The following is an 18,404-nucleotide window of genomic DNA, read 5'->3' on the forward strand; positions in this document are numbered from 1 at the left end:
CAATTCTTTAGGTCCATGTTTTTTTTGGCATATATCTTCAATAATATGAGTTTCAACAGTGCAAGTGATTTTCACATATACTGGTCGTTCTTTCATGATGGATTATGTATTTGGAATGAACAAAATTCGAGTGAATTTCAAATCCGATTATATCAAAATTGGAAATTTCAGTAATAATGATTATAAATTTCAAATATGCGAAAAATATATTTCCATTGGAAATCCATTTCTGAAGGGGGCTACAGTGAATACTTTCTGGTATATGGTCGTTCATTTCACGTTTTGAACGTTATGGCTCGAGAGAAATAACAAAATTTTCAATGACTCGTCTGATTCGGTAGACAAAGTTTGGGAAGTGCTGAAATTCAAGGTGGCGCAGTCAACAAGAAATATCAAAGAATTCAATCATTTAGCTATCTCAGAAGCCACTCAACGAGGGGAAAATCGGCAACTCCTCCTGCGCATCCTAAAGAACGCCAATCTTGATGCCACAATCGATTATAGAAAATTTTCTTATACAAATCACAAATGTACATAAACTAGCTCAATAGAAACCGAACGCCAAGGGCCTTACCACCAGAATAATTTTATAAATACTCAACTTCAAAAAAATGAACGATTAGAAGCCACTTATCCTTGATGACGATTTACCAAGAGTTCATGCATATTATCAATGGTCATTCCAACTCAAAGATCGCGGGGGAAGTTGCTGATTTGCCCTTCCTCCAAAATATCTTTGTCATTCACCTTATAACTTATCCTAATACGCATGATGAGGGATTTCTGAAAAACCAGAAATGGTGACCAAACATTATAAATAGAAATCAATTCATTTTGCATCAGCCTATGAATCAAACTATTATGAAGGTTTCCATCCAACATTTTGGACACATGGTCTTATGTGACAGAAAACGTGACAGTTAAGTTAGATGACTGGTAGAAAGAAGAAGAATACATATAAATCCATGCATGTACCTTGCCCTGCTGGCTGTTTGACACTCGCAACTTCTGTGTGATTGATCCATTCCCACTTGCAGGAAGTGTAATGCTGCTAGCTGGTTCCAACTGTAGTTGAAGGAACTGGGGACCAAATATACAAATATGACATATCGATGGCCGGAAAATTAAGGCTAATTAACCCCCATTCCACTAGACTAAATTTTTTATACAAATATGACATATCGATGGCCAGAAAATTAAGGCTAATTAACCCCATTCCAACTAGACTAATTTTTTTAAAAAATTAGATACAAAATCTGCCACCCAAATTCTCATTAAGAACCACAGAAAGCAGTCACTGTTGGGCTAGATAACAAAACAGAAATCAAGGCAGAATGACCAAAAGGAAAATTATTGAAGCAAGAAACCATAACCACCTAACTATTCGACATCTATTCGGCTGGTAGTGTAGTGCAAGTGAATAGATTAAACACCAAGACATGAACAATGACAACTGCACATCATGCAAAACAAAGAACGTGCAAGGAAATAAAATCTGAAGTGGAGGCAAGATAGGATTCTCATCATTTTCAGATTCTGGCGAAGGAGACAGCGGAACAACCAGAAAATGAAGTGAAATAGAAAGTTTAGATGATCGATTCCTTAAATTACCTTTGGGACGGCAGCCTGGAATAGAAAATTAGAGAAGATGTTGGGCGACTTGTTGATAAATTGAGCCTCAATTACAGTTGTCTGTGGGTTCCCAGATTCCTTTGAGAAGCTGAAAGTTGCTTTCAAGGAGCTGCTTTCAAATGCAACAATTGATGGATAGGTTGGGCCGTTGACTTTTGCAACTGAAAGAAACACATCAAACAGGAACAAATTAACTAAGCCAATGGGGAAGTTCCATAGATAGACGAATCAACAATGAGATAGACTGTTGGACCGTACCAGGTACAGATGGGTTGGATCCAAAACCATCCAACAAATTCATCACGGAAGAACTTCCTAAAGGGGTCGAGACTTGTGCAGAAGGGGAAGCCAACTTATCTAACGAATCCACTGAACTTTTGCCATTTTGACCAGACGATAAAATATCAAGAGCAGGCGAGCTACTTTGAGCTGGAGGAGTTCCAATAGACAAAAGGTCCAGTAACACATCAGTGCCACTCTTTTGGATCTGATTAGTTCCTGAAACTTGAATGTAAAAGCAATTTGATTAATAAGAAAAGTTTTCCATAAGGAAGAATTCTATCTGATTTTGCGTCTCTGACCTACATTATGCCACAATAATGCATAATTTCTTGACAGAGAAAAAAAAAATTGACCTATGATATTACATAAATATTACTAGAGTTGGTAAAGAAGGCAGAACTCTGAATTGCGTGGCGTCAGAAAGGAAAAATGGTCATGTACTCTAGGATCTACCACTCAACTATTTTTGGTTTTCAAAATCCCCAACGAGAAAAATTAAGAGAACGGTGCAGGTACAAGCTTTAAAGACACTTTACAGAGCATAAATTGCGAAAAATCTCCAACGTGTTCAGAGCACTCTAAGCTAGCCATTGACATGCATTTGCACTAAATAAAAAGCAACCTTGCTGTGAAGAGGCTGGTGACAGATCGACACCAAGAAGATCCTGAAGAAAATTTCCATCGGACGGGCTAGCTGCTGGAATGTCATCTGAACTAATATCAAGCAAGTCAATAAGAGGAGCTGAAGTTGGTTTGGCAACTCCATTTGGAAGTTTAAGGGGAGCTCCTTGTGAAGTTAAAACAGAAGGTGATACAGAGCCAGCTTTCCTCCCACTATAGGTTGCTTCATCAAGTACTGGCATCCTTTCCACTAGTGAAGACCTAAACAAAATTCATCCAGCATCCTCAATTACGGAGAACCAAAATGTGAATTCATAAATTTACAAATAATTAAACCACTTTTTTACCTGATTTTCGAATGCTTCCCCATCACAGAATTAAATTCAATCGCTCTCTGTTGCAGTTCAAGCACAAGGCTTCCTTTGTATTGAAAAATTATATCATTTATCCTCCTGATATTACATCAATTCTTTCCATAAGTTAGTTACAAAAGTGTACCCGTACATTTTTACATTTTAAACATGTTCAATAAGTTCAGAATATGATAGGTCATATGTGATGGTGATCTGAATCCAGAAACGTGAATCCAGTAAATCATATCAAATAAAGGTCTGAGTTCAGCTATTAAATTTTACAGGAATGGTTTAAAAAATTAATAACACGTTGAATTTGCAAATGAGGTTTTTAGCAAACGTTTAATGACACAAGTGGTAATCTAAAATAATTTGGAAACTGTAGATATGCACCATATAGTAGTCTATCAGAACTTGCAAAAAGTATGAACGACATACTTTGAACACGAAGGAAAATGACTTGACAATTTTAACAAAGAAATCAAGCACATAGCTTGAGTTGTGAGATCCGAAGAATGGCGTCCAATTGCAGTTTCAACAACATCCACCGCATCAGCCTCAGTTACCTGCTTCAGAAAAAAAATTGTTAAAATATATTAAGAAATTCTGCTGCCAGAGCAAAACTAACAAGATTGATGATGCTGGCCATGACCTTACCAAGCGTGATTCTTACGTTTTTCAGTATTATGTTCAAGTGTTTAGCTCTCATGGGAGTAAATGCCAATATATGGTTATAGCGTTAGATAACCAACTGAGAGAAGTGTCAATTTAAGGATAGAATGTCAATCTACTGAATATATCAACAAGGTATGCCAGAAAATGTTAAGTATGTAAAAGGGCCAGAGAACAGCTAAAATTATTTACAATAGTAGAGCATCATGGTAAAAGTAACTAAGCTACATAAAAGCTACAGTGTGATATTGCACTTCAGATCCATTAAAGGTTCAACATAACACAATGCGACAAAGATGATAATTATGCTTTAATGATCTATAAACAGAAAACCTGCATGGACAAGCTTTACAACATTGGTTAGAACGAGAGCTGACCAGTTTGGCGACATCACAGATGCATATGAATGGTACCAAGTCCAATGCAAGTTTTATGAGCAATACTGTGAAATTTAAAATAGTACAAACTCACAGTGATGGGGTCTTCGATATCAAGAACTCCACTATTATGAACCAACATCTCCCCATATTCTCCGATGCACCAAACAGTAACTCGAATGAGAGTTTCCTAGTAAAGACAAGGCAGAATTGTAAAACATGAGTCAAAGTACGTGATCAAAAGCCAATAAAAATTCAGTGTTCATATCAGCAGACTTTTGACATACCTGCTCACGTGCTGTTTGTACAGCCTTGTACACAGATCTTACAGAATATCCATGCAGGTTAGAAGCATTAGTAATTACAACAATAAGAGAATGCCACACTTCGGCCTTCACAAATTTTCCAGCCTGCAAGACATATAACACCTATTGACTCTCTCCCTGAGAGAACACATTATTTATACAAGAGACAAATTCAGATAAAATGGGTCAGGCAAAGACCTCCCTTGAAAAACATTTGAACATGGCATACTTCTAAAAAAGATGTAAAAACATGTGGGTAACGAGTAAAGGATTCAAAATATTCATATTCCCAGGAGGAAGTATGAAGTTCATAATCATAAAAATACCAACTTCACAATTAAAAATGTTGTCCTGCAACTGAATCAATAATCTTAGATGGAAAACGTTCACAGACATCTTAAGGTATATGATGCAGCTATAGTGGATGTGTAAGCATAAAGAATAGAGAGAAGCCCATTATTAAGCATGTGTAGTCTAGAAGACGTGGGGAGGGTGCATGTGGGGGAGAGGGAGATATAACGTATAGGGGGTGACACAGGGAATCATTTAGTTACTTTTCTTGTTGTGAGTTTATACTAGCTAATGCTAGGGAGTGAGGAGAATACTTGTATAGAGACACTATTCTATCAAGGGAATCTATACATACCATTACATATTTTTACTTCACAAAATCTGTCTTCCTTGATTTCTTTGAACTTTACAGTTAATTTGGTTCCTTGTTGCAACAGTTTAGTATTTTCTCAAATCTTGAGTGCTTCTAGAAAATTTAGTCTTTATCACCATTTTGAATGGGTGTCACGACCAGCCCAAAACCAAAAAGCGCCGAGCCCAGCCAAACAACTTCAAAAGATATTGTTTATTAAAGGCGTACACAAGAGAAGTCCGAAGTTGCGGATTAGCTCGTAGGATTCCTGATTTTTCTTGCTTTTAATTTCTTTAAATAATAGCTTCTCTCAATTTGTTAAGAAGTTACCCTTTGGGTTTAGATAGAGATTTTTATCCTTTAGACAGGGATTCTTATTTTTTAGTTTTCTTGATTGCCAGAACTTTGTGTATTTATTGGAGCTTTGACAAATAAAACGGCATCTGAAATTTTTTTTTGTTTCTATCAAAAAGTTTAGAGATCGTGAGGTTCTCACTTCAACGAGCATCAATCAACATTTATCAAAATAGCGAAGCCGAGGCGTGGGAGAAAATCCCATAAACACGCTCACAACTTTGCAAGTGGTGAATTCTCCGTAAATCGCCCCAACGTGGCACCAGAGACAGGCGCTATGGAGGATTTGCTTTCCACGCAAAGCAGCTGGAGGCCTTTATGGCCATGTACAAGGAAGACTGGATCGCGAGTGGCCAACGACAATGAGATAGTGACCAGCGACATTGAGATCTGGCCAGACGCTTGGAGGAACTATTGATGCAAGTCACTGCATCTAAAACAGAAATTGTGTATGACCAAAGTTCCCATGATACGTACTATACAGGCCCGCGCGCACGTGAAAGGAAAGACAACTCATTATTCGTACCTAAGTATACCAGGTTAGATTTCCCACATCACGATGGAAAGTCAGACCCTTTGGCTTGGATAAATCGCTGAGAGCATTTCTTTGAACATCAGCACACACATGAAGCAGAAAAAGTAGGACTAGCGATTAAAATGGGATCATCTCGGTGATTCAGTGAGACGCTTCGCAGAACAATGCGATCTCAGCTTTGGCCCACTCATTCGAGGGGATACTTTTGGCGATCTTGCCAAACTACGTCAGACGGACACGATGAATTATTGTCAGGAACGCTTTGAAGAATAGCTGGCCTGTTCGGGTCCCGTAACATCGAGGCAGGAAGTTCAATTGTTCATTAGTGGATTGTGCAGAAGCATTGCTATAGAAGTTAAAATCCACCACCCAACAAATCTCATTACTGCTATGAATCTGGCAAGATTATATGAAACAGGAAATGACTACCTAAGGGAGGAAACGCGGGCACATTTGCTCCGCACTAGCTCCCAGCAGCAGCAGCATACACCCATTATCAAACGGTTGAGTAGACCAGAGTTAGAAAAGCGGCGTTCCAAGGGGCTCTGCTACAATTGTGATGAAAATACATGTCGGGACATCAACGCAAACGATTGTTTTTGTTGGAAGGAATAGAGGACATTTCTTACGATAATGATCCCGCGGACGAAGAAGAATCAGAAGATTTCGGAGCCTCTATCCATGCAATTTCTGGCGAAGACAATGCAAATTTGGGGAGAAATTCAGGGCTGCCACTTGAGGGTCCTCATTGATTCCGGAAGCACGTATTGCTTCGTTGATACACTAGCAACCAACAAGCTAGGTTTATCCGTGGAAACCAGACCTACCCTAAGGGTGCCAGTAGCCAATGGCGGACAACTTCAGTGCTTGGGAGTGTGCCGCGGTGTACAGATTGTTTTGGGAGGAGCTCGATTTTCTGTGGACCTTTTTTTTTATACCGTTGGGAGAATTTAGAGTGGCCTTGGAAGTGAATTGGTTGTGCACACTTGGACACATCAGTTAGGACTTCACTCACATGGTAATGAATTTTCCATACGAGGGAAACTCGATCAGTCTACAGGGAGAAGAACTTAATGCGGATTCTGACCCTTTAGCCCTTACCATAAAATAATCCATCGGAGAGGAACAACCAGGCCTTCAGGTGCTGCTGAAAGAATTTGAAGGTATTTTTGGGGAACCTAGTGGTCTTCCCCCGCGACGGCAACATACCCACAGAATTATATTAACCCAAGGGACTGATCCTATCGTGGTTCGACCCTACCGCTATCCACATGCGCAGAAAGATGAGATTGAGAGGTAGCGTGCTGAAATGTTAAGGCAGGGAATTATCCGACACAGTACATCACCTTTTCATCACCCGTATTATTAGTCAGCAAGGCACATAAATCATGGTGTTTCTGTGTAGACTATCGGGCTTTGAACCCACGAACTGTGAAGGACAAATTCCCAATCCCAATGATTGAACAACAGTTGGAAGAACTTAAGGGGGCCCAATTCTTTACCAAGCTCGATCTTCGAGCAGGTAACCACCAAGTTTTGATGGATCCAACATGCATCCCCATGATTGCATTCAAGACTCATCATAGCCACTTCGAATTTTTAGTTATGCCCTTCGGGCTAACAAATGCACCATCTACATTTCAGTCCATCGTGAACTCTATCTTCGGGGGTTACTTACGCAGATTTGTTCTCGTCTTCTTCGAAGATATTCTAATTTACAGCGAATCTTGGGAAGAGCACTTGAAACAATTACGTATGGTCTTCTCCACGATAAAGGCACAATAGTTTTTCCTGAAGCAATCCAAATGTTCTCTGGCTCGAACATAAGTGGCCTACCTCGGCCATCGAGTGACTCAGTCAAGGGTCAAGGTCGATGAAAAGAAAATTGCAGCCATTGCTAATTGGCCGACTCCCTCCTCTGTCCACGCCCTTCACGGATTTCTGGGCCTTGCGGGTTATTACCGCAAGTTTGTCAAGAACTACGGAATTATTGCCGCACCCCTAACCAGCCTTCTTCGCAAGAACTCCTTCGCATGGTCACAAGAGGCTACATGCCCTTTCGAAGAATTAAGAAGAGCAACAACATCTACACTCGTACTAGCCTTACCTAATTTTGCAAAACCAATTGCGGTGGAATGTTACGCTTCAGAAATTGGATCAGGTATTGTCCTTCAAAACGGGCGTCCCATTGCCTTCTATAGTGCACATCAACCATTACAGTCTCAAATTTCTATTGGAATGTATCACGACTTCGCCTCAGCAAAGATGGATCAGCAAGCTGTTGAGATTTGAATTCATGGTGGAATATAAATCAGGAAAATGTAATGTGGTTGTAGACGCACTCTCGAGACGAGATGAATCAAACAATAGCTCTATTTGTGTCTTATCAATCTCACGGCTGGAATGGCTGGCGAAAATCAGAATTGAACTCTTCTCTAGGCTGGAGTTACAATCCTTGATTGATAAGAAGAAGGCAGGAGAAGCTTTTGGCCCCTGGTACTTCTCGGATGACCTCTTATGGTATAATCAAAGGCTTTCTTGCCTCCAGATTCGGAATTAACAGGTATTATCATTTCCTTTATTCATAGCTTGTGCCATGAGGGATATCTAAAGACATTGCATCGAATCACGAGGGACTTCTACTGGCCAACACATGTGCAACCACATAAAGGCATTTGCTACTAGAGTGTATGGTGTGCCAACGCAATAAAACTGAAAATTTGAAGCCTGTTACAGCCCCTCCCAGTTCCTCACCATGTATGGACGGACATTTTCATGGATTTTATTGAGGGGCTGCCCCTATCACATGGGAAAAAATTTTCTCTTGGTCGTGGTCGACATATTTTCAAAGTATGCGCATTTTGTTGCTCTCTCACACCCATATACGGCAGTACTTATAGCTCGTATTTTTTTTTTTTAGAAAATTTTCAAGCTTCACGAGCTGCCTAAGTCCGTTGTTTGCGACAGAGATGCCACATTTACGAGTGGATTTTGGATGGAACTGTTCCGCCAAAGTGGAACCCGACTTTGTTTTACATCGGTTTACCATCCTCAATCGGATGGCCAAACGGAGGTGGTTATAACCATATTGTGAAAATGTCTCTTTGTTGCTTCTCAGGTGACTTCCCTAAGAAATGGACTACATGGCTTGCGTGGGCCGAATTCTACTATAACACCAGCTTTCATTCATCCTTGTGCTCCTCACCATTTGAAGTAGTTTACGGCCGCCACCGCCTCGTCTTTTATTATTTTGCCCAGAGGTGGCAAAATTAGATGTCGTCGACAAAGAATTACAGACAAGAGACGAAGTCATGAAACGTCTCCGGCAACGTCTCTTACACGCCCAGAACCTCATGAAGACGCAATATGATTCATCTAACAAGGATGTCCAAAATTCTGTAGGAGATATAATTCTAGTACGCGCAAGTCACATGTAGTTTAGTGGATAAAGCCTATGTTTCTTAATTATGAGGTTTTTCTTATCAAAAAAAAAATAATAATAATTCTAGTACGCTTACAACCGTACCGCCAATCTAGTGTGGCGAAGCGTGTGAACAAGAAGCTCTCCCCATGCTACTGTGGCTACTTTGAAGTTATTACACACATTGGTCAGGTCGCATACAAACTCAATGTTCCTGACTCCTCATTGAGCCACCCAGTATTCCACGTCTCATCTCTGAAGCCATCTAGGGGAGATATTCCCCACAGCTCGGACCTGCCAGTGTTCAACCAAGACGACCCACCACAGCAAATGGCCATTCTGGACTCAAGAGTCCGCCAGGGACGTCGCGCGTTGCTGATCCATTGGGCCGGCTCTCCCCATGCTACTGTGGCCCCTTTGTAGTTATTGCATGCATTGGTCAGGTCGTATACAAACTCAATGTTCCTGATTCCTCATTGATCCACCCATAATTCCATGTCTCATCTCTGAAGCCATCTAGGGGAGATATTCCCCATAGCTCGGACATGCCAATGTTCAACCAAAACGACCCACCACAGCCAATGGCCATTCTGGATTCAAGAGTCCGCCAGAGACGTCGCGAGCTGCTGATCCATTGGGCCCGCTCTCGCCCATAGAAGCTTCTTGGCTGGATGCTTCCACCTTGGCCGAGGAGTTTCCTTCATTTGTGATCGTGGACGATCACACGTCTCCGGATGGGTGTAATATCACGACCAGACAAAAACCAGTTGAGCCCAGCCCAACAACTTCAAAGGATATTGTTTCTCAAAGGTTTACACGTGGGAAGTCAAATGTTGCGGATTAGCTCATAGGATTCCAGATTTTTCTTGCTTTTAGTTTCTTTAAAATAAGAGCTTATCTCAGTTTGTTAGGAAATTACTCTTTGGTTTAGATAGGGATTTTTATCCTTTAGATAGGGATTCTATCTTTTAGTTTTCTTGATTGCTAAAACTTTGTGTATTTATAGGAAACTTTGACAAATAAAACGGTATCTGAAATTTTTTTGCTTCTATCAAGAAGTTTGGAGATCGTGAGGTTCTCTCTTCAACGAGCCTCAATTAACATTTATCAAAATAGCAAGGCATGAGCGAAATCCCATAAACACGCTCACAACCTTGTGAGTGGTGAATTCTCCATAAATCGCCCCATAACTAGATCCCTTACTCGTGAACATAACATTGGAACTTGTAATATTCACAGACCAGAATTGAACCTGTACCCTAAAAATGTTTCATGGCAAGTGGAAATGAATCTTCCCATTCAGATCGACAAAAAATCGTTCAAGCAGTTTTGTTATGCTTAAAAAGCACCTCCATATTAACTACCTGTTAGATAGACTTGCATTTTTTATACACCTACACAATTCCTATTTGTAGAGGTTAAAGTTGCTCCATTGGCAGGATTAGAACATTCTATGATTTCTTTCTGTCAATTATCAAGACAGACCTCAAGCTTAGAGCCAAAATTTGAATACTATGAGTACCTCTGACAGCACCTTGAGCATTTGATCAATATACCATATTTTCTCTGGGGAAAACCTGGAGCATCGCCACAGAATATTAGATTAGTCTGTGAATAGCTTCAATAAACTGGAAAAAGAATCATAGGTTTCTACAATTTTCAACAAATGACGTCAAGTCAATGCATCTAATCACTGCTGGTGGAGGCCATAAAACATTCCTGAAAGAATCGACTGAACGGAGACCCTAATATAAGTTTACATAAATGAAAAATAGAAAGACAAAGTAAGGTTTTAAACTATAAATTTATTTCAAGAAAAGGGAAAAATGAATAAAGAGAAGGATTCCATTTTCTGTTATTTATTGCACAGCAATATGTGAGTGCAGGCCAAGTAGGGACCATGGAGGCCTACAAGTATTTCTCCACCCCTAGATCCCCTCCCCCATCCACTCAGATTTCCCTTGGTCCGCCCATGTCTAAATTTTACCAAATCTTGTGAGATCTTTCCATGAAGATGTTTTCGTGTCTTGGAATTGAAATACAAATCTCGTATCTAGTTCATATTAAAAAATATCAATCTATACTCCCGGAATTATGACAGATTAATAACCTTGCATACACGGACCCTACAGAAAGATACAAGAAAGCATCGATCACTTACAAGTCCAACATTGTGGACCAAGGAGAGTAAAACTTGACCATAAACCTTTACACGTTGAACTTACTTCTCAACAATGGAGCAAATTTTAGAGGTAAGATCTCCCTTGAATTCTGGGTCACTAACTTCAAGATAGTCAATCAACTCTTTCGTCAAAGATTTGACATTGCTTTTGTTGACCAGAAGGTAAACAAGCTCGAGGGCTCTTTTACGGATTGAAGCATCTGAATCCTGAGAAAAAAATGTATCCATGAGTTGCTGAAAGAGATGGGATTTGATCAAAATGCCCCCAACGAAAGAAGAAAGCACCCATTGACACAAATTTGTCGCATGTGGTTTGCTGGAGGGAGAGTCTCACTAGCACACAACTAAATACAAGCCCAAAAAATGCTTTGACTCATCCAAACATGTAGGAATCAATAATACATAACAAAGTCGTCAAACCTTATAGACTACATTTAGAAGATTCAAAGACAAAAATATAGGTCATGGGTGGTGGGTATAAAAATCTCAGAAACACCTTATCTCACTCTCACGACAGATGGTACCAATGAACTATTAAGAGAAAATTGAAAGTTAAAAATTCTACATGAAATGGCAGCCACGAGATACCTTCACACATTCCAAAATTGTAGCTCGATGCCTCTGAACTGCTTGACTGTCCAAGGAAATAGCTTTCATCAACATGTTCAGTGCGACATACCTGATATAACAGGGTTTCAACTTAGTAAGAAAAAAAATTATCATGAAACAAGAAACCACATGCCAAGGGACTTTTTGACTGCAAGACGCAAAGAAAGATCCTCAAGAAGAAATAAACTTCAGGAGTTAGATGCCAACCTCTCAAACTAACGTCAGATGCTATTCTAACTTAGGTGAAATAGACAACATGAATGTGTTTTTTTATTAAAAAAAAAATTCATTCACAAATCTCATGAGAACTTGGTTGAATGATCACATTCTAATAAAAGCAAATTAAATAATTCCAGCATGATTCATTCTGACAAAAATAACTTGCGGAACTCAAATGTAAAACAACCTCACATCCATCAGCTCAATGGAAAATAGGTTGGGTCAAACACAATGAATGAGGACAACCTGATATTGTTGTCGCGACTGGACAAAAATCTTCCCAATATATTGATAGCTAACACCCTTAACCCACTATTATCTTCAATGCTCATTATTGTAGCAACACATTCATAGAGGATGGCATTCCCTGCATTTTTGTTTGATTCAGTTTTTGTTGACACCTACAATTACAGGGAAACCAAAACTGAAACTTTGATCTGAGAACACAGCATCCCTTGCAAAATATTAAATTGAATGAGTTCAAGTGTTGATAAACGTGGTATAATTTTTTCCAACTATTATCATAATGAAAATTCCCAGAATAATAAGTAAATCACGTTCAGTTCTACCTAAGTTTCTCATTTTCCATAAGGAATTGAGGCACAGAGTATTTGACAAAGTTTATGTTCCCAAATCCATCTGCCACTAAGATTTTTCGAATAGTTTCTCTTTAACTATGACCAATGAATCAAAATTCAAAGACCTAGAAATTGAGAATTGACTACAAGACTTTAGCCGATCAGAGGGAAAATTGGCACAACATTCAAATGTACATGATTTGCCTCCATGGACAAATATTTGCACCACATTGCATATTCATAAACACGTCACTATTTCATTCCGTAACATGATAAAATTAGTATTTGTAAAGTAAGTTAATGGATTGAGGACGAGTCTCATGTGAACTAGCATAGACAGTAAGAAATGCCTAAAGACCACTCTTACCTGAGCAAGAATATCATTCATCGCATCACTAGTATCAGCGTCTCCTTGGCCCAAAACGGATAAAAGCTTGAGCAATCTAACATGAAGAAAAGGATCAGTAATCCCTGAAACGTCGTACTCTGGTGCATATGGACTGTTTGAAAGATCCTTAAGAACTCTGACCAAGCCATCAATGCATTTCTAAAACCACCCAAAAGGAAAAGGTAAGTCATAAAGTAGGAGAGTTTTTCATATTTTCTTTTCTCAAAACAAACTCCAGGATAAATATATAGCTGGCTAGAGTTACCTTTCTGAAATACTCAAGAGCCTCTGTACTGACTTTACACATATCCGTACAAAGCTGGACTCCGGTTAATAACACTCCATGGTGCTTCTCTTTCAATAAGGCAGCAGCAGGATTCATAAAATTTTCTGCTAGCTCTGGAACTTTCTTTATAATCCTTATAGAGCATAATGCTGCCTACATCAGACAGAAAGTAGGGTTTCTAATAAGTTACGATTAAGGTTTTGCATCAAAGATTTGAGAGAACATAAACAAATTGAATGATAAATTGCCGTAAAGTGGTATCGTTGTCATTTCTTTTTGAATGAATGTACAAAACAGATCTTGATATGTAATGCATTAATAAGAATTTCATATATCTAATTCGGTGTACTAGTTTTAGGAAGTCCTAATATTAACTTCGGATTAGCAGAAATCAGTAACTAATTTAGAGCTAAGAAATTCTTTGATAAATTTGTGTGCCCATGAAGCAAACAATTCACTAGTCTTATACTCAGACAATAGCAGTATTCTGTAACCACTGCCGAGACCAAGTCATAGACAGCAATGAGCATACGACACTGATGTAAAATTTGGAGTTTAGCTACAGAAACAACACTCTTCTGCCAAAAGACATTAAAGATCACAAATTTGTTCAAAAATTATTATTATTAATCATATAATTATAGAGCTCACAGTTTTATGTCACTACAATAAAACATAATTCCATAATCATTTAGATAATTTCTAACTGAATCTTTAAATTGAAGCAAGGACTTCTTAACTTTCAAAAAGTTTAACTCAGTGTTTAGTAATTGTTTCGTTAATAAAAACCTACTTTCTTCCTGATATTAGGATCTCTAAACTGGAGCAATCTTTCAACTTCTGGAGCAAGATCACGAGCCATTTCTGCTGAGCAGATATTCCCCAAGGCACAAAGAGCAAGTCCAACAATGTACTGGTTGGTATGATTTAGATCTCTGTGCACAAGTTAAGGCATTTGAAGATACAGAAACTTTAAATTATACATAGCAAATAAATGAACCATCATTAATGACTTGGCTAAAATATAAAACACAGAAGAGACAGACATGCCCTTTCCCATGTTAATTCATTATTCTTACCATTTAGGTAGTGCAAGTCCAAGGAGAAGTTACTAACTTCAAAAAAAACAAAATGCAAAGGAAATTAAGTTTTATATGGATACTGTTTTATTGAGTTGGTAACAAGCATAAGAACTTCCTGTCTTTCATCAAGAAGAAGCATTAGGCCAAGATATCCTATTCTCTTCTCAGGGAACCCTGAATGTGCAATTAGCTTCAAGCATTCCATTTGACCAAAATGTGTTGGGTAACCAAGCATGTGTATGAACATGAGCTTTGCCAAATTGCGATGCCTATAATCTTGGTCATTTTCACTAATTGCGGCTCGAATAGCAGCACATTCTTTTCTCACAACAGCACGTTCTTCTGCTGCAGTTTTGGAAGCCCGAATTGCCCGAATCATGTCCCTTCAGCAAAACATCAAGGGTAAAAATTTGCATCTTAACAAGTACCAAAACAAAAATAATCAGCCATAAGAAAGAGAGCGAAAAAAATATCATCATAAGAAAACAAGCAAGCAAGAATGATGGCATATACCAAGGAGGATGTGGAGATAAGATGGAGGGAGGATATTCCAAGAAAAGAAAGTATAAGAAGAAATCATTTGCTTCGGCAATCAAAGTGACCATAAAATTAAATAAAAAGGTTGGTTGGATTACTGACTAAGTTTACTTTTAAATATCTGGCATCCTCCTTAAATATCTGGCACTCCTGCCTAAAAACTTGGATATGTCACAATAAGAAACAGCACCAGTAGAAGAATGTCGTCCATTCGTCCATTTTCGGGGAAAAATAATTCCAACTAACTAGCCAATTTCCTTGATCTAGACTAAAATCCTAGTCACCCCACAAAGCCTCTGCTGTCATCATAAATGGTAGATCTCTTGTTCCTTTTGAGTCTCTAAACATGAATAAATGTAGAGTCATGAGTGTTTGCTTCACTAATACATTTTCTAGGTTACTTCAGTTTCTATTACAGCCAGCGTCTTTGTAGTTTGCATTTTCTCATCACATATGATATACCCTAAAATTTTCCAACATGTGGTATTGATCTTTCTCTGGCAATGTTCCAAAAACAATCCAGTAACACATAATGCATCTACTTGAGCGTCGATCTCCTTAAAGGACGCTTCAAAAGAGTGATCACCCATCATTTTACACATGTTATATACTAAGAATGATGTCACTTTCGGAGACTTGGCTAGGGACTGGAAATTTGTAATGTCATGATAGTGGTGTTGTCTGATATATTTTACTTTCATTAGAGCGGATTTCTTATCCACTTATTGTACTACGTAACTTTTTAACTTTTTTTCATAATTAATATAAATTGTTTCCTATCAAAAAAAAAAAAAATGATGTCACTTTCCCAAAGTTCCAAAAAATTTCAGGTGACACCAAGCCAGTATTTTTAATCCCATCATCATTTTCTTTCTCAACATCAATAAACACTACTTAGTCTACACATCCTCCTCAAATTCTTCAGGAACAGCATGCAGACATCACAAGTCAATTCATCAGTTAACATGCAATCCTAAACATTCAGATTCCATACTGCATGAACTCGATTGCCAAAATATTTTTCAATTTACTGATCGATTAATTGTTTCACTCCTACTATTATCCTCCTCTTCTGACAACTTTCATGATTCCAAACAGTTCTTAAAATGCCTACTATTGATTAAAAACCAAACAAGCCACATAAAAGGTTAACCATCCTCATCCTAGCAATGATAAGACGATTGGCAAATGGCAACAATAAACCGGAACATACACAGACATTACCAACTCAAATCCCCCAATCACGCTAAAGCTATTACTAAGAAAAAACAAATCCCAACCATCACAATAAAAATCAATCCGAAGTACATTATCAAATAACAGAACGCGAAAACCGAACCAACCTCAAGCGAGTGCCCGAGGAGAAAGGATTCATGATTGAATCCGTTTTGAAGCTCCGCGATAATTCAACTAGATCCAGTTGGAATTTTCACTCGGATTAAACTTTAAAATCACCGAAGAGTTTCTCAGATCACAGAGAGACGAAAAAAACGAAGATGAAAGATCAGGACGGATTAAAATGGGCAATTTGGCTGCTTCGAATCTGGAGAATCAGTCGTGCACTAAAACTTTCTACGCTGTCTGATCGGAGAAAGATCACTTCTTTATGTCGCATTTGGAAACAGTTCGTTTGGGCAGAAAGAGAGTGTTGATTTATGATCAAATTAGAGATTTAATAAACTCTTTTAAAAATATTTTGCAAAACTTTGATTTGCTTTAAATCGTTTTTAGGTTGTTAAGACTAGGACCATTGAAATTTAAACAAGTATGAAAACGGTACGACTTGACTAGTGATAAAAATATTTGATGCAAACAGGTAGATAATAAGAAACAACTAGATATGCAATAGACAGTGTAAAATGCATAATCTAAAGAAGACACATATTCATGGATGTTCGGAAATGAATACTCATATGTCACTTCTTCCTTCAATTATGAATAATTTTACTAAAAGACTTTGGTTTTACAACACTTTGTAATACTTCAACTAAAACTTATCATTACAGTTGAAACTCTTAATTTACACTCAAACGAATTATGGATGTTTAAGAACCATCAATTTATCATAAACCAGCAATATAATTCAACGATGAGCTTAAACGACTTGAGTTGGTAGGGTAGCACAAGATGGTGGTTGAAGATCTGATAGATTTTGATATGTGTGTGCTAAATTGAGCAACTTGAAGTATGATCTCTTAAGTGTGCTCGAAGATATTGAAATATTCCAGAATTGAAAGATGAAAAATTGTATATATTCATTAAGATATTTTTTCTTCCGTCTTGAGTCTGTATATTTATAATTGAAAAGTTTCAACGGTTGGATTTGTTTTTTAACGATCATCTGGACTATCTCCTGATAGAATAGCCTTGTCACTTTCTACATCGTACACTACAATAAATATCATTTAATGTATCTTTGCTTTTACTGGATTTTTTTGCCATTATAGCTTCTGAAAACTTGATTGACTTAGGATATTGTAGGAAACAATCTGTAAATCGGGAATGGTTAGGATGTTGTGCATTAATGTTGTATCTGTATCAGCTTGAGTTCAAAGTATCCATATCAATTTACTCATATTTGATCGATTGCAGTGCAGTTTGAGTTTAACTATTATACTCGTGCACTTCATTTAAGACTTTATCTGGCCAGAAGTAAGATGATCTCTTGCAGCTTGAGTCGATAAAACACTTGAGCGATCTGACTTGATCTAGCGGTCGGAAAAACCTGTAAATACAATGGATAAGCAGTTGAATCCTGAAACGACTTGATGTTGTTATTTTTCAATCAACAAAATTTAGTGTAACATAACAATTGTTCTCTTTTCACTGATGATAAAATCAAACTATAGGACTATACAACAACTACAGAAAAACAATATGAAATTGAGATGATTCAAAGCAAATGAATTTCATTGAGTAAATGAAATATCATTAGTATAGGTGCATGAAAAAATCTTATTACACCTAAAATTAAAAAAAATAACATATCATGAAAACTTGAACTTGAACCACTTCCATCTTCTCTTTTCTTTTAGTCTCCTCCTCAAATCTTTTGTTCTCATCAGCTCTTCTTCTTAGTTCTTCAGTTCTCTTATGATCATCCCCCTTTTAAGCATCACCACGCTGTATATATTCAAAATTATTTTGCAACTGGCTACTAATGGTTGCTTGGATATGATCGATTCGGTCATCCATATGATGTTTCACTTGAGTGATTTGGCCCAAGAGTTCCACATTCATACTGACAGCTTAATTTTTCAGAGCTGCTTGATTTGTAGCCATTAGCTTGAAGTTTTTCTCTGTAGAGCAGAATCACAAAGAACTCGTG

At 38.0% G+C, this 18,404-nt stretch overlaps 1 protein-coding gene across 4 annotated transcripts; it reads right to left on the reverse strand.

Moving 5' to 3' along the window:
• Window positions 1–397: 397 nt before the first annotated feature.
• On the reverse strand, window positions 398–16,719 carry LOC140818992 (AP-1 complex subunit gamma-2-like). 4 transcript variants are annotated; one of them, XM_073178970.1, is made up of 18 exons: window positions 16,420–16,719; window positions 14,620–14,922; window positions 14,251–14,392; window positions 13,437–13,610; window positions 13,151–13,330; window positions 12,452–12,606; window positions 11,966–12,056; window positions 11,421–11,584; window positions 10,718–10,772; window positions 4,225–4,347; window positions 4,032–4,127; window positions 3,327–3,454; window positions 2,883–2,987; window positions 2,537–2,796; window positions 1,891–2,130; window positions 1,612–1,793; window positions 976–1,080; window positions 398–783 (listed from the first exon to the last, which is right to left on the reverse strand). In XM_073178970.1, the coding sequence occupies exons 1-18, from the start codon at window positions 16,449–16,451 to the stop codon at window positions 688–690; spliced, it is 2,631 nt and encodes an 876-aa protein (XP_073035071.1). In that variant the 5' UTR covers window positions 16,452–16,719; the 3' UTR covers window positions 398–687. The 4 variants fall into 4 exon arrangements, with proteins under 4 accessions (XP_073035071.1, XP_073035069.1, XP_073035070.1 ...); XM_073178968.1 differs by having other exon boundaries at window positions 1,891–2,136; XM_073178969.1 differs by having other exon boundaries at window positions 3,327–3,457.
• Window positions 16,720–18,404: the final 1,685 nt, after the last annotated feature.

The sequence above is a fragment of the Primulina eburnea genome, chromosome 18 (assembly GCF_022965805.1).
Source record: "Primulina eburnea isolate SZY01 chromosome 18, ASM2296580v1, whole genome shotgun sequence".
Classification (NCBI taxonomy): Eukaryota; Viridiplantae; Streptophyta; class Magnoliopsida; order Lamiales; family Gesneriaceae; genus Primulina; species Primulina eburnea.